Source organism: Anabas testudineus, chromosome 7, assembly GCF_900324465.2.
Source record: "Anabas testudineus chromosome 7, fAnaTes1.2, whole genome shotgun sequence".
Taxonomy (NCBI): domain Eukaryota; kingdom Metazoa; phylum Chordata; class Actinopteri; order Anabantiformes; family Anabantidae; genus Anabas; species Anabas testudineus.
Window position 1 is genome coordinate 17,325,400 of NC_046616.1, and position 15,454 is coordinate 17,340,853.

The window sequence follows — 15,454 nt, forward strand, 5'->3', positions numbered from 1 at the left end:
TCCCCTGGGACCTTCACGGCCAGTCTGCCACTGACATTCGTTGTCTTAAATCTCTGTCTTGCCTCCACCTGTGCAGCTCTCATTAATGCACAAATACATTCTGCAGAGTTGCAGTAATTGGAATTTCATTGCATGTTTGATTCTGTCCTTGCACAACAGGCAATTGAAGCTCTTTCTGTGGTTAAGGCCAAGGAAAGCTTTAACCACAGAAAGTCACATGAGAGGGCTGAGGGAAGGTGAAAATGTGGTGCAAATTGACGACTTTGTGAAACATTTCCACTCAGTTATGTTCGGGAACAGAGGGGATGTGCTGCAGATTGACATTCTTATGTTGGCTTTTCTGTCTGTCAAACAGACTGAGGCATATAGTATCTGGCCAATACTCCTTTAATGAGCAGCTGGAGCGGGATGAGTCTGTCCTGTTGTAAATGTCATTTCATCATCACTGGCAGGCCCCAGTCCCTCTGGAATTCTAATGCTGTGCCACAGAAGGCGAAGAGCAGGATATCCTGGGTTTTGACGAAGGCTTACTCGGCCTTTAAGTAGACCACACTTCAGTACTCTGGCCTAAACGGGTGCAGAGGTTGCCTTGAGTTAAAATATGACATTTATTTACAGTAAATAACCAAACCTGTAAAAGTATGTTGACGGAGAGTTTATGTCAATAGTTGTCAAACTGTTGACTGGTGCAGAGCACTGTACTGTTGGGCCACAGTGAAGGAGATAAGTAAGTCCATACTGCATAAATCGGCATAAAAGCTACACACATCATGTGATTTAGTACAACAAAAGACACTGGTCATGAATCTGAATTTACTGCTATGATTATTTGCTGGATGTCATTATCACTTTCTTGTAGTCAGCACACGCTGCACAGATAGGGTGGCCAATAGCCGTGAATTGACTTTACCCTTTATTGCGATAATGTCATTCATTCTCAGAGGGCATACACCCCGTAAAGCCATTTACTACTCAAATGCCCATTTCCCATCATTGGCTGAGAGATTTTTTTTTATGTGATGCCCCTGTTCAAGTGACGCCAGTGCTGATGAAAACTAGAGTGCGTCACCAGAGCTGTAAGGCACTGACAGCACATTCCTCCACCCTCAGCCCGAGCTGAGCTTTGACAGCAGAGTGTGCAGAGTCTGCAGACTGAGGGAGTGCACAAAGACAACTGCCAGCACAGCTCAGAATATGCCTCCACTAGAAAAAAGAAACTGTGGGATGCATCCTGCTATTGCACACGAAAACAACCACATACAATTTATTGCCAGCGCATAGGATGGTGTAGAACATCCTGTCGGCTCATACAGTATACTGTAGCATCAGTGGACGGGGCCATAATGCTACAGGGCAGGCAGTGAGTCACTTGGTAAAGCAGGGATACATGCTGTGTGGATGTACAGGCCTGTCAACATTATAACTCTTTGTTTTTCACTGGCTGTCCACTACCTTAAGTAGCTACTGTGATTCAGTAAAGTGGACATCATAACATCTGAGCTCCGTGATTCTTAGTGTAGTTTTTATGCCAAGGAGTGCATTTGTTAATCAACTGCTTAATCTCTTCTCAGTGAGAGATAGGGGGACGTTGACACATAGACAATGTCCTCTCCCACATGTTCATAGACTAGCAAAGCACAATAGAGTTTACAATAAAAGATCACATGATGATCTACATCAAATACTTCTTGCACAATGCGCAGGATCGATAAAACAGCCCACAGTACAATTTCCCCACCAATGGTACAGTAGCAGAATAGCACAAACTTGACTCAGGCTGAGCTTGGCCAGCTCCAGGGCTGTCATTTGCACACTGAATGTCTTGCAGCTGGACATCTGTAGGCTGGCACTGAGTTCTCATTGGCTGAGCATGCATCTGGAGCCGTTTCAGCCATGTGTAAGGATTATCAAACCAGCGGGAGCTGCTGGGCTCTCAGGGGCTCATCTGAGTGAGTTAAAGTTTCCTCTGGGGAGTAGCCCGTGTTGATGCATTTGTGGTTTGAAGCAGCCCATAATAAGCCCCTGCCTTTGCCAATAGCAGCATCAGAAGCGACAGCGCAGAGGAGAGACGTGTGCATCAGAAAAGGATGCATCTCCAGAACATTTTGTTCCTCTGGCAAAAATAAAAACAGATATGAGAATATGTATATCAGCAACAATGTTATATAAGAACAACTATACCAACACATCACTGAGCATGCTGTTCGATTTTATTCTTATTTTTGTGTTTTTAGATTATCTGTTCTGCAATTGATTAAAGGTGCGACTGTCACGCTTGGAGCTGTTTCTGCAGAGTGCGTGCAGAATGACTCAGTTATATGGTAGATTTTCTTTATACCTGCTTCTATAACTCTGGATTTTCTGTCTGTGCTGTGTGCTGTATGCTTCTTTCATGCAAAACGTGCTTATCCTGTCAGTGAACAGGTAATCACAGTGATGGGTCAGCATTGGCAATATGAGCAATACAGTTATAAAAGAGCATACAGCCACTGTATCTATTTTGCAGCAGACTTCCACTATATTCAATGAAAACACCCCGCTGTGTTGGACGCGTGCGCTTTGCTTGTGGTCCCGTGTCTCGGTGTACCTTGTCTGACAGGGAAGATGGTGCTCTTTATCAGTTCCAGCCTCAGGTTATGAAAGGACTTCAAGGTAACTTGCAGACTAAATGCTATGGGATTTACCTTCAAACAGCCACGGAGGATTGTTCCCTCCCTTTTGTTCCTCTTTTTCTTCACCTTGCTGTTTGCTGGTGCTGATGCCTTCTCCTCTGATACAAAGCCAAACCTGGAGGAGGGTGTCTGCTGTCTCTGCGCCCTCCTTCTCTTCTGCTCTGTCCTTTTTTTCCACCTCCACCTATGATCTGCGTGGCTACTACTTTCAGGGAACTTGCGAAATATCTGTCCAGCGCTATCTTTGTGGTGCAAATGTGCGTAACTGCTCTTTCATGCAATTTGATCCCCTCAGAACTCCTCTGTAACATTTTCTCTGCATATAGTCAGATAGCAGCAATGATACATCTCTGCTTACTCCAAATAGAGACGAGAAATCAGAACTGTTGTAGCATATCATAAATGCACATGCAAAGAGTTTAGCTTCACGCATATCATCCCTGATGTTCGGTTTCGGGTGCATTTAGCAGTCAGAAACTGTGTTTAATGATGCAACAACACAGATGGTTCTTGTGTAGGGATTTTCGAGTTGACCACTAGAGAGCTGAGGTCTGCCGTGTATTGAATGCTTCTCTAATGGGGTATGCATAAGAAATGAATGAATGGCCCTTATGCATAGTGCTGATGTACTCTGAGCAAATCAGCATGCCTGTCAGACTCCTCATTCCCACAATCACATCAACCCCATTGGCTGTAAGGCTTTGAAAGCATGGAAGCTACACCGGTTTGCCACCAGGGGGTGAACTTTTCTAACACATCTTTTCACAATGGCTGTCCGTCACACAAACACGCTCATGGTCTCTCCTTTTTAATGAATCACAACAAATCATAATGTTTCGTAACATACATTACATTACCCATTAGCCTTTTTTTTTCACTACAGATAATCTATGATGGTTTATATATTTGTTTTGTCAGCTATTTTGTTTGGTCCTCTTTTGAGTGGATCTGGTTGATAGAAGGCCTGACAGATAGGGTCAGGTCATGGGTTACAGTCATCATTGTAAGGCCAACCTCTAGCTGTTATCTTGTGTTTTTCTATAATCTTTCATTTGTTCTTTTTGTTTGTTTCTCAAATGCATTGCGCAGCCCGGGTGGGACTCCCTGTCCACTACGTTTCAATCCACTCCCTGTTTTCACCACTTTCTTCCATAAGCTTAACCAGAAGCACATCTTCCGCTCTGAGCAGGTCATGGTAAAAATCCTTACAGCAGCTTATCAGTGATTGGGTCATTTGCTGCCTGCGCTGTAATGCTCATTAACACCTTGTATCTGTGTACTACAGTATGATGTGAGGCAGCTCTGAGACATTAAATTGTTGTGACAAGGCTTTTAACATGAGGTAATTTATTCATATTGATGGCTGAGTGGCTGATGGATGGCCTTCTTGTCTTATATAGCCCTTTGATACCTAAACATAAGTTTATATTGATCCGTCAGTGGTGTAATGGGGATTTTGGTCAGGAACACTGGAAATATGATTATTGCATCATCTCAACATACACAGGATGCTCAATAGTTGCCTGTTTCATTCAGTAGATTTAACTGTGTGCAACGTAAGGTTACATTTGTTTTCTGTCTAGTTCTATTATGTTTAGATGTATATTTTTTCCTGTGTTATTTCTTTTATCTTCTGCGTGTGTATGTATGTTTCTCTGTGTGATTTCTACTGCACCAAAGGATTTTACTTCTGGGATTAATAAAGTATCTATTTAATCTAATCTAATATCTGTCACATTGATTTACATGCTTGGTACTTTTATGTGGCTTCTTTTCATAATTGACCTTGACTCTGACCTCTGCATTGTCATTGGCCTTTATTGGTTTCATACGCTATAAAATGCTGACAATCTGCATGTGTGAACTTGCATTGTTATAAGTGGCAAACAAGCCTGCGTATGTATGTACTCATTAAATCATATCCTGTTGTGCTTGTACATATACTTGCTCAGCTCTTTACCCTGCAAAAACAAATAATAGCCTGTCATGCGTGCTTGAATCCTTTGACAGACTCTGGTGTGTTCTGCTGACAGAAACAGTGGGATTTCCACCCACATTCACCACTGAAGGCAACATCACATGAATTAGAAAGAGGGAACTCAAAGGGTTCTCCATCTGCCATGACCCGCATGAGTAACTCATCGCAATGAATAACAGACATAATGTGCATTTGGAAACGGCGAGAACAAACATTTTTTTAAGTGCAGTCGCTTACCTCCTTACTGTCTTAATTGTGGAATTGTGGATTTTATCTCCAGCATTGGATCATATCTCTACACAATATCTGGTAATTTGCTGTAAATGTTTTTACTTTCCACAAATGATGTGAAACTTCTTTGAGCTTCACGGTGCCAAAATGACACAAAGATAATCACACTTGTTATGTAGGGAGAGAATGTGAAATGTCAACTTGTGAAAGCTGGTGGCAGCTTTTCATCAAGCCAAATTGAAATGAAGCGCAGAGATGAACGACTCCGTCATTGTCGTAATTTTCTATGAGATGTGGGTAAATCAGGAGGCGAGTTGTGACAAAAGACTGACGAATGCTGTATAGGTGGATTAATCCCTCAATGTCTGCTGTTCACACAGTCTCTTAGTTGGCAGCCTTTGTGCTGCTCTGGCCTTCCTATAGCTTAGCTTGGGAAAACAGAGGAACTGCATATTGTGCTAGGAAGTGTGTGAAAAGCGCTCTGTTCATGCCAATTAGTGTGTTAAAGTGTAAATATGTGCACACATGACTACATACTTGTTTATTATTATAGTATTTGCACGTGGTCTGGGTCTGGTTAGTCGACATGTTTGTGTAAATATGCATTATTTTCAGTGTTTGTGTGTTTGGACCAGCACTGACGGTGCCTGAATATTGATGAGAGGCCCTTCCACACCCCTTTCCCATGACTGCTGGGACTGGGTGGCACTGCAGCGTGGCACTGCATCTCAGGCAGAGAAAGAACAGCGCTGTGCTTGTGTTCAAATGCAAAACCCCCCCTCTCAGCAAGAAAAGAGAGCAACGTGTTATGTGTCTGTGTCTTATAGCTGCTGCTCATTTAACCAGGCTTCTAATGAAAACACACTTTGAGTTCAACGCACTGGCTTCTTTATACACAGAAATTCAATTTGAACACAATCTTTTTGCTTATAATACAATTATCTTTTCTGTGATGCTCCCGTGACCTTGATGAGTCAAATAAAGCAGCATTTAATTTCCTTTACTACACACTAACAGAACTGGGGGGGACACTTGAAGCTCATATTTATTTCAACAAAGCATATGTATAAACTCATGTGGTCATACAACATTTCAGCAGCCCCTCCCCACTGAAAAGGCAGCCAATCACTGGTTGTTCTGCAAGACTTCATGCGAAGCTTTAGTAGTACGGTAGTGTTGCCCAGCAACCAGAATCGGCACATTTCTGGGAGGTCCTGTGTGGATGGCAGCAGCTGTAATAGAGAGAGAGGGAGACGGAGAGAGCAAGAGGGAGAAGATCAGGAGGAGCAGATAGGAGGAGAGAAGGTTCATGGATTTTACTGGAGGAAGGAGAAAAGGAGGAGAAGGATGGTGCTGTAGACTGAAGAGAGAGCCACGCTGAGATTGAGGGAAAAGATCTAGTCAAAAGTTTGTCTAATATCTGCATGCAGAAGAGGAGGAGACGGAAGAGGAGGCCATTAATGATCCCTGTTGAATCAGGGATTAGCCAGTTTTGGAGGATTCCTCCTCGTCTCTGCGCTCCTACACATTCCAGTACCTGTGCCTGCTGGAGTGGTGCAGAGCAACGGCTGTAGCCATGATGTCTCAGAGGATCCTGGGCTGACGCGCTGTGTTGAGGGACCGGCACAGAGGACAGACTGACTGACCTGAATAGGATCTGAAACACAGCCGAAGTGCCAAGATAGTTCTTATTTTGGGCATTGGATTCCAAGCATTAATACCGGGTCCAAATCAATTCTACCGAGAGTTCGTGATAGGCCTGGCTTTTTGGGTTGCTGATGACTGAGACAGCTCCAGGAGTGATGTGATCGTTCTGGGCGGGTTAAAACCACTCAGGCTGTCTTCCAGTGGCAGCGGCGAGGCTGGAGCTCCAGAGGAGCCGGCATTCATGCCAGGGCTTCACTGGCTGAAGAAATGAGCAGGGTCCTGTGCCTGTGGTGGCTGTTTGACGTTGTTGGATCCCATTACTGTTCTGCCCTGTTGATTGTCTGAGCTGAGGATGTGGAAGTTCAAAGCTTTTTGCCTGGATTACTGGCATGTGCTGTGTTTGCACCCACACAACAACTTTTATAAGAGGTATGTTTAAAAGTTGGCTTTTTAGCAACTCGTATGTAATCATGGCACAGGGCTGTCAGCCAGCTGATGTTGCTACCTGCATTGAAATAAGCAAATCAGTAAGTTTTAAAACAGGCTTCAGAATTCCTTTCGTCAAGTTGGCTGACTGATAGAGAAACTGATGTGGTGCCCGGCTCTGCATGCTGACATGCTGGCTGTCTTAAAGAGACATTACTCAGGGGCGTGTGTGAGCAGACTGAACCACTATTGATTTCTCCGAGTGAACCAGGTTACGGCTCTTATTTTATAGAAGCAGTTGGTTAAGTAACTTGGCACTTAGAATGATCTTGTTTGTGTCGGTTGTCTGTTTAGCGCTGGCACTGCTGAAAAGAATGAGATGAGCCGGCTCCGGCTGAATTCATTCATCTCTGTCCCACTGGGACCTCTTCTCATTCAACTTTCACCTACTGCATAATCTATGCCTGATTACTGTGTCTAGCTCTGCAGCTCTGAAATCCTTAAGGTCTGGTATCTACATTTAATGAAGTTACCGTGTGTTTTGAGATTTATTCGTCTCTCACCATAACATGACAATCTGTCTTTTGGTGACACTGTAAATAAGCAAGATGTAAAGTATGACAACTAGGAGATTGTTTTTTTTTTTTTTATGCTATGAAGTGGCACTCACTGGTGTTTTGCAGCATCCAGGTATGTTAAAAAGACTCAATGTAAATTACATCCCTCCCCCGCTACTGTGTAGAAACCATAAAATAAACCTCATATGCTTTACTGCCTATCATGACACAGATATTTAATGTTCCATGTCCCACGTGCTCACTCCAGCTTATGAAGTAGACATACACAGTGAACTGGTTGGTACAAAAAACAACCATTTTATGTTTAAGAGCGAGAGTTTAATGAGTTTTCCACAATGGTAAAGGTGCTTTAGTTTCGATGGGCCTTTTATTCACCTTAATTTTGCACCTGTAAATAAAAAGAGCTAATATTTTGTGCCATAAATGTCCTGTTACACCATGAAGATCCGACTGGTTATGTTAGCAGTGGTTCCCTTCATGCGCATCCTGTGGTGCAGATGCTTGATGCGGGTGTGAAGACATTGATCCAGGATCTGTGAAAATCAAAGGCACCTGCCTCCTGTCACAGCTCTGTATGCTAATGCATTCACACATCTATAAACACAATTTGTCATAAGCGTTAGTATTCTGAAGGTGAGGATACAGTATGTCCATAATTCATAAATAATGCATCGCAGTTTAAGCTGGCAGCTCTTTCTTTGAACGTAGGCTTCAGGGAATCCCCCAGCTGTAGGCGCTGCCTCTATATGAAATGATAAAGTGTTTATTAAAAAAAAAAAAAAATCTTTTCAGTTAGATGTTTTTTTTTACTCTTTCTTTATTTAAAATTATTATCTCTAAACACAGATTTCATGTGTGCGATCTACTTAATTACTTTTTCTGTTAACATCTGGTCTTCAGTGTCTGACTCAGGAATTATTTAGGACCATTGTGATTTTGTTTTTCCACACACGATACATGAACAACTCGGGTCTGTTTCCACTGAGTTTCTGGAATATCTTGATCATTGGGTGTAACTCATTATTTTTCTCTGGCTTCGGTGTAACATATTCAGATTGAGCCATAGGACAGAGACTGAGCTGTTAAAGCAAGGCCAGTGTAATGGCTCAAAACAGCCTCTCCCAGCTGCTGAACTGGGGTTCACCCTCCCTCCTGCATGGCCTTCCCATTGAGAGCAGTGTGATTGTTGGACATGGGCCCAAGTATTACCACACACTCGGGGACTGATGGCTCTCTCGTGCTCTTTCTATCTCCCTTTCTATCTCTATCACTCTATTTCTCTGTCTCTGTCACTTTCACATAAACAAGCAGACTTTGAACACAGAGCAGAGGCCCTGCCCGTCACCATTGGGTTGCATGTATCCTGGAAGGCACCAGATGAGTGAAAGACTGCTCTGGAACAAAAAAGAAGGATTGTCTGCAGAGCGGAGAAATAGGACTCGTGTGTGATTCGTTGTGGGTGGAGAGCTTTTGTTAAGAAGAGGGATGATTTTCTTCTGCTATATATACTGAGCCTTTACCTTCTTTGGTCATCAGGCAGCTTGCTGGAGCAGAAACTCTAAGCCCAGCATAAACTGGGGCAGGGAGAACTTCGAAAAAAGCTCAGATAAAGTAACTTTAGCAGGAAAAGAATGAACTTCTTTGTGGCTTTTCTATGGAAAGTGAAGGATGTAGGGTGTAATTTGTGGTCGAGAAGGGAGTGAACACAGACTGTACTCCTTCTAGCTCTTTTAGTGGGAGTTTGTGCAATTTTGTGTTTTTGAAACTTTTTCGATGCCAAGTGCGTTTTTTTTTTTTTTTGTGTGTGTGTGTGTTTTTTTTTTTTTCGGGCATGTCTGATGCCTCCGGTGATGTCACTGCTGTGTGGAATGCGATGTGGAAGTACTGCATTTCCAGCCGAACTATCAGGTAGGAAACCATCTGGCACAAACCAGTGTTGATGGCAGGGGAGTGCTGCGTAAGTGGTGGTTGTCTTTCTGACCGACCGCAGGATCCTGTGCAGATATTTCTTACGTCTGACTGATCAAATAACATTCCCGTCTATATGCACAAGCTTGGTGGTTTCCTTTCTTAAACCATGGAATTATATTAAGACTGGAACATAGCTGAACAAGGAAAATAGCAGACATTTTCAAGGTCTTTCAGTGCAGTCTACATAATCAAGGACACGTCTTTTATTATACGGGTCTTAGGAATAATTGTGGTGTTCTCTATTATCTCCTTTAAGCCTTTTTATCATTGTATACTTGTCATCCCATAGAGGACTATAGCAGGAACGTTCTCATTTAAATCTATTAATGAATCAACACAGAAACCAACAGAAAGATAGAAAATATTTTACCTTTTGTTTTATATTCTATATACAGTCACGGTCATGGGATTGTGTGGCTGATTGACCTGTTCGTTATTATGTCTCTTTCCACTCTTTCAGCTACCTGTCATCATGTCTTTTCTGAAACTTGTCTCATTGATGTGGTTGGATCAACATTTAATTCATTCAGTAAGCTTGTTACGGGCCACTCATGCAGATCCTGCAGACTTAATAAGTGCATGCCTTAATGTCATGGGACAGTTGAAAAATAAACGTACACTTCTGTACTGCTGATTCTTAACTGAAATATCCATCACAGAACTTTGTAGCATTAGCTTCATGCATACATAATACACTCATTACCACAGAGTCCACTGTCACTTTCCTTTTATCTCCTCCTTACTTTCCACATTTTTGATATATTGTGAAAGAAAACTAAAATAAAATGTTTGAGAGATGAAGGTAAAAAGGTAAAAAGGCAACGTGTGTATGTCTGACTGCGACAGGAGTATTTTAGTAGCGACACAGTAGACAACAGGGTACATTTGATCCGTCTCTAGTTCTGTCAGTGCAACGACAAGAGCCTTATTTATTTAATGTGTGTGGCTCCCAAGCGTGTGGATCACTGGTTCTGCCTTATGACAGACCTGTGCTGGGAATGACAGGTAAATGACTGCAACAGGACATAACCCTGGAGACAATAGCCTAAGTAGGTGGCGCCTTGAACTGAACCTATCGCTGGAGAGTAGGTGATCCAACATCATGGGCATAGATCAAATTAGACCAGGCACTGATCCCTCTGTTGGTCCCCTGCTTCGCTACGCTGGCTACATGACAAGTGAGGTCTTTTTTGGGGGAGGCTAAGAGGAACTTCTTGTAATGGAATAGACGCAACCTGCCAAAGCAAGCTTGCAGTTCCACTGTGGTGAGTTAAAAAAAAAAAAAAAAAAAAAACTCTCCAGGGTGGAAAACCTTAGACGTGTCTAGGATCGAAGACGTATTCTGGTCATAAATGTCAGGATGATGGAGATGTGAAGAAACTTATTACAAGTTATGGTAGCTTTTGAGTTGCAATTAGCCTCATCAGAAAGGTTGACTGGCTCTCTGGCTTCCGGATAGTGTTTGTCTAAATAGCTGAAAAAAAACTTCATAGCAATGTGTGCTTTTTGTAATGCAGATTTCAATTTATTTATTTATTTATTTTGCAGAACTGGACTAAAGTCACACAAAGTAGTGCTGAAGCCAAATATAAATGTTCAGAGTTGATTCAGCATGTTTCCTCTCACCTGTTTGTAAATTTTATCTTTGCACTTATGCTTGTCCAAATGCTTATCCAGTGGAAAATAGGTGTAACACTGCAACAACCTGTATTCTGCAGCTATTTCCATTGGCTGGCTCTCGCAGCGTGCTGCATCATTATGGATGTTTCTTTCTTTTTTTATCAGTGCCTATGACCAGAATAACAGCTTGATATGGTTCAGCCTTGTGTGGTTTTATCTGACATCTCAAACACTTGATATGCACAGGCTTCTTCTGATCTATGCTTAAGTTGCAGTCAGTGTCCACACACCACTGAATAATTTATACTTGTGTATATCACGGAGCGATTCTGTTGGAAGATAGTTAAATCGCCTTTTTTTTTATGTTATCTTTAAGAAGAATAATTTTCTCTCATAGCCTGGCTACAGCACAGTAATACAGGGGCTAATGTGGTGTGACCATAAGGAAAAGGTTTGAGAACAGACTACAATTTCACTGTTGCTTCACCTCATAATGCTGCAGGGCTGCGACATTATAGGAGAATATATTTAGGGACATTACCTCTGCTGAAGAATCTACACTGTTCATGTTAAGCTGTACAGCGTTTGAAATGCAAATCATCTGAAGAAGCCAGTTTGTTTACTCTAATGCTCAATTCTGTCCCCTGGAGAGGGCGCTTTTCATGTTGTGGGTGTTTACTGACGAGGAGAAATTGCAGCCTTACAAATAAAAATGCATACGTTAGGAAGAATTGTATTATTTCTGTAATGTCTTCCTGTTTGCACATGTAATACGGCATGTACGGTTGAAACATGGCCAAACAGTGTGTAGCTCCTACTCTGCTCTTTGTGATCAGTGAAAGCTCAGAGGGAAAAACAGACACTCTCTTTCTGTGGCTTTTTTTTTTTTTTTTCGCTGTCACTCTACTTTTGATGACATATTCCCTTGCATCTTTTCACAGTGCCTGCCTGGAGAATAATGAGGGTGTGCTGCATTAACTTATGTAATGGCAAGCGAGAGGAGGGTGTGCGATGGGGGAGGGGGGGTAGGAGGAGGGGAGGGTGAGGGGGAGAAGAGTGATGAGCTCATGCTGCTGCACTGCAGCTCCTATATACACTCAATCTTGTGGTCCTCGTGCCCTTATGCACAGTTTTGCACATGCACAACTGGCTATAGACGGTGTGCTGGTGGTGCCGTTACATGTGCAGATTGCTTCACGTACAAATTCCTGCAGGCACGGATGAAAAGACAGCTGCTCATTACTGTGTAATTACAAGTGGATTTAGCCTTGTGCTGCAGAATCTAGAGGTTGACATGGGTGTCAACATTTTTTTATCATTTATCTCTCTTGGTACCTCGCTGTGAATGGGAATTAGTGTATTTATACTGTCCTCCAGCTTCAACGCTGTATCTACGTAGAGATGACGCTCATCTGGGAACGCGCTGAGCCTCCAAAGCTCAGACTGGTAATTGCTGCTAATCCATCAAGATTTTTCTTTGGATAATGAGGGACTGCTTTGTCAGAGTGTGTTTTGATTTTTGTCAACAATGAGCAAGGTGGGGAAGGGTTAAGGGATGGGAGGAATTGATAATGGCACAGAGCACTTACTCTATAAAACAGAATCCCCTTTGGGGGTTTGCAGCTCTGTCTCAGTTTGCAATGAATATGTGAATAAATAGATAAAATATTGCTCTTGGCAAAGGACTAAACACTAGAAAATCATTGTCCAAGATTCTCGATTCTCAATGTAATAAGCTCATAGATCATTTATAGGACAACTCAGAAGGAACTGTGAAGTCTCCCACTGTGTTGTTTAAGGTTGATTAAAAGCAGAGGTTAAGATAAATATATAAATATTTGGTCATAAACTGTCTCTTTTTTCGCCTCCCTCTCATTGTGTGGGACTGAGATTTGCACGGGTCCCTGCATGAGAGTGAAATCACCAGGCTGTCAGGGAAGCTGAGAGTGCGACTGGTAAACAGTCATTAAAGTTAAATGTTTATCCTGCTTGGACTAATTGCTTTGGGCTGTGTGTAAAATCCAGGCCTGTGACTTTTGGATAAACACACTTTTATCTATACATCTATACTTTCTAATGGTATGGACAGTGCCTTTTTTTTTTTTCAACCTTAGCTGTTGCCTTGACAACTGGCCTTGAAGATCTTTGCATGTTTGTGCCAACTGTGATAAATCCTGCTTTCAGTCTACAAGGCATCATTGACAGAGACACATCTAATTCCTGCATCACTCAGACGTCGATAGTCAGATGATTTTATTGTATGTCTCAGTTGGATCATTCACTGAGGTTCATTGTTGCTATACAGTCAGATTAAGAGATCAAATTAATCAGTGGTGCACATTTACTACTTGATGACTAATTAGTATCATTATTGTTGATAATAGTAGTAGGGATGTATTGCAGACCCTCCTCAGCTTGCATACAGTGTCAGGGCTTATTACCCAGAGTGGAGACAGTTCCTTTCAAAATAAGGACCACTCAAGGCTGAAATTGGCAAGACATCTCTGACAAATGAGACCAAGAGATCAACCCTGACTCCTCATACAGACGTGAACATGTCCACCTACAGCATAAATTAGCCCCCTTGGGAACTGCAGCATAAAGTTTCTTTCACTTCACAATCTGGAGCCTGTAACTTGTTTGTCTATGCACATTTTTCCCCTTTTAACTACAATAAGCCTCCCACTGGTGCTCTGCTTTATATCAGCTTGCTTCCTTGCCCCCTCTTGATAAAGTCCTATGTCAGTCTCTGTGTAGCACTGACTGTGCACTAGCACCATCTGCTGGTAGAGAGCCTTCAGGACAGAGAAAAGCCTCAAGGTCTGAGTAAATCTCCTGTGACAACTTGATAGAGGTCTTATGTTAATCTCCCTCCCACTGTGTGGCTAGTCCATGGTCATGGCAGCATTCTTTATGAGGAAACTGGGAAATTTACCCATCAGTGTTGTCCGTGCGTTAATGGCCTCTCAGTCAAATGAGTTTGGACAATCCACTGTGAGTAGGTCAAGGGCAGAGAACTAAGAAATTAAACAATAGGAGATATTTCAGTCAAATAAAGCGCCGAGTTCCACTGTGAGCCACGAGTGAGTGGAGGGAAGACAAATTAAAGCAGATGGGGGCTCTTGCCTTGTCTGGAGTCCCACAGAGGCTGCTGCAGCCTTGTAGTCTGTTTCTCTGGCTTGTCTCCCAGATAGCTGCTATAGACATTTACTGCCAAGGTTTACTTAACAGTTCTGATATCATCTTGATTTTACCTGAGAGCAAAACGATCATTATAGCAGAAAATACTGTATCTAAATAAAAAAAACAACTGTACGTCTCACATTTATTTTTGTTTAAGTCGTAGAAAGCCACAGCATCAAGTGCACGCTGGTTTCTGTGAATCTCTGCTCTTTTTGATTTATGTGTTTTATGTCATCCTGGCCAGCTGGACAGAACTGGCTTGAGCAGGAGAGAAAAGCTGAGCAAACATGGACAGGTGGTACAGATAGAGTGTCGGCTCTTCAAGAATGAAATGCCACGCAAGAGCCTGAGTGATAAAGTAAGATATAGTCACGGAGGTAAATTTCCACCCGTTTGTGATCGACTATTAAAAGTGTTTAACAATGTAACAAACTGTCATATTCTAATTTCCAAACTAACACACAAAGAGATTGTTAGATGACCTGTTATCTAACTGTCTCTCTAGCTGAGACAAAGATTCCTGCTTCAGCAACGCCATGTGTCCTGAAGAGGGAGGGAGAAAAAAAAGAAAACAATACGTGACCTTGTAGAGCTACAACACAAAGGCTCTGGACATGTCCCCGCTGAAACACAAACATCAGCACAGCAGCTGAATAAATGACCAGAGAGTAGGATAGAAGCATGCTGGGGGTAAAATCAAGAAGGCAGCTGATGGTGGAAAGAGAGAGAGAAAGAAAGAAAGAGAGGGATTGAGAGGACGAGTGAGGCAGAGGGAGGGCGCGCTCTGTGAGGAGAGCCTCCTCCTTTCATTGATGTTTAGGAGAATGTGCTGATTAGTGGAGAATAAATCAGTCACATGGAGGTTTCCAGTTGCCTGTGCCTGGCAGAGCTAGTGCAGCTTTCCAGTAACCACGGTCACCTTAGCGTTGTGTGAAGAGCAGTGGCCATTTGTCATCAGAGCCAGGATCTCGTTTCATAGGCCGTGTGCCAACCTGGAGACAGATGTGTGAAGGTAGGTGGGTTGTACTCAGGTAAAGGTGTGTGTGTGTGTGTGTGTGTGTGATCTTTCTGGCTGCGAAGTGCAGGTTCGTATAGGTTTTTGTAGCGGAGACAGTTGTCAGACACTGCAGGTGTGTGGCGAGCCGCTG

General features: G+C 42.7%; 1 protein-coding gene across 5 annotated transcripts in view; it reads left to right on the top strand.

Annotated features, from left to right (window-relative positions):
- LOC113168028 (IQ motif and SEC7 domain-containing protein 1-like) overlaps positions 1–15,454 on the top strand; it is an 80,137-nt gene that overhangs the window by 32,905 nt on the left and 31,778 nt on the right. Inside the window, exon 1 of one of the 5 annotated variants that reach the window (XM_026369069.1) lies at positions 9,372–9,440. The exons of the other annotated variants lie outside the window; for them this stretch is intronic. Within the exon in view, the coding sequence (XP_026224854.1) occupies positions 9,406–9,440 (35 nt within the window). The 5' untranslated portion in view covers positions 9,372–9,405. Of the gene's footprint in view, positions 1–9,371; positions 9,441–15,454 lie in introns of those variants that run through there. 5 annotated transcript variants of the gene reach the window in all.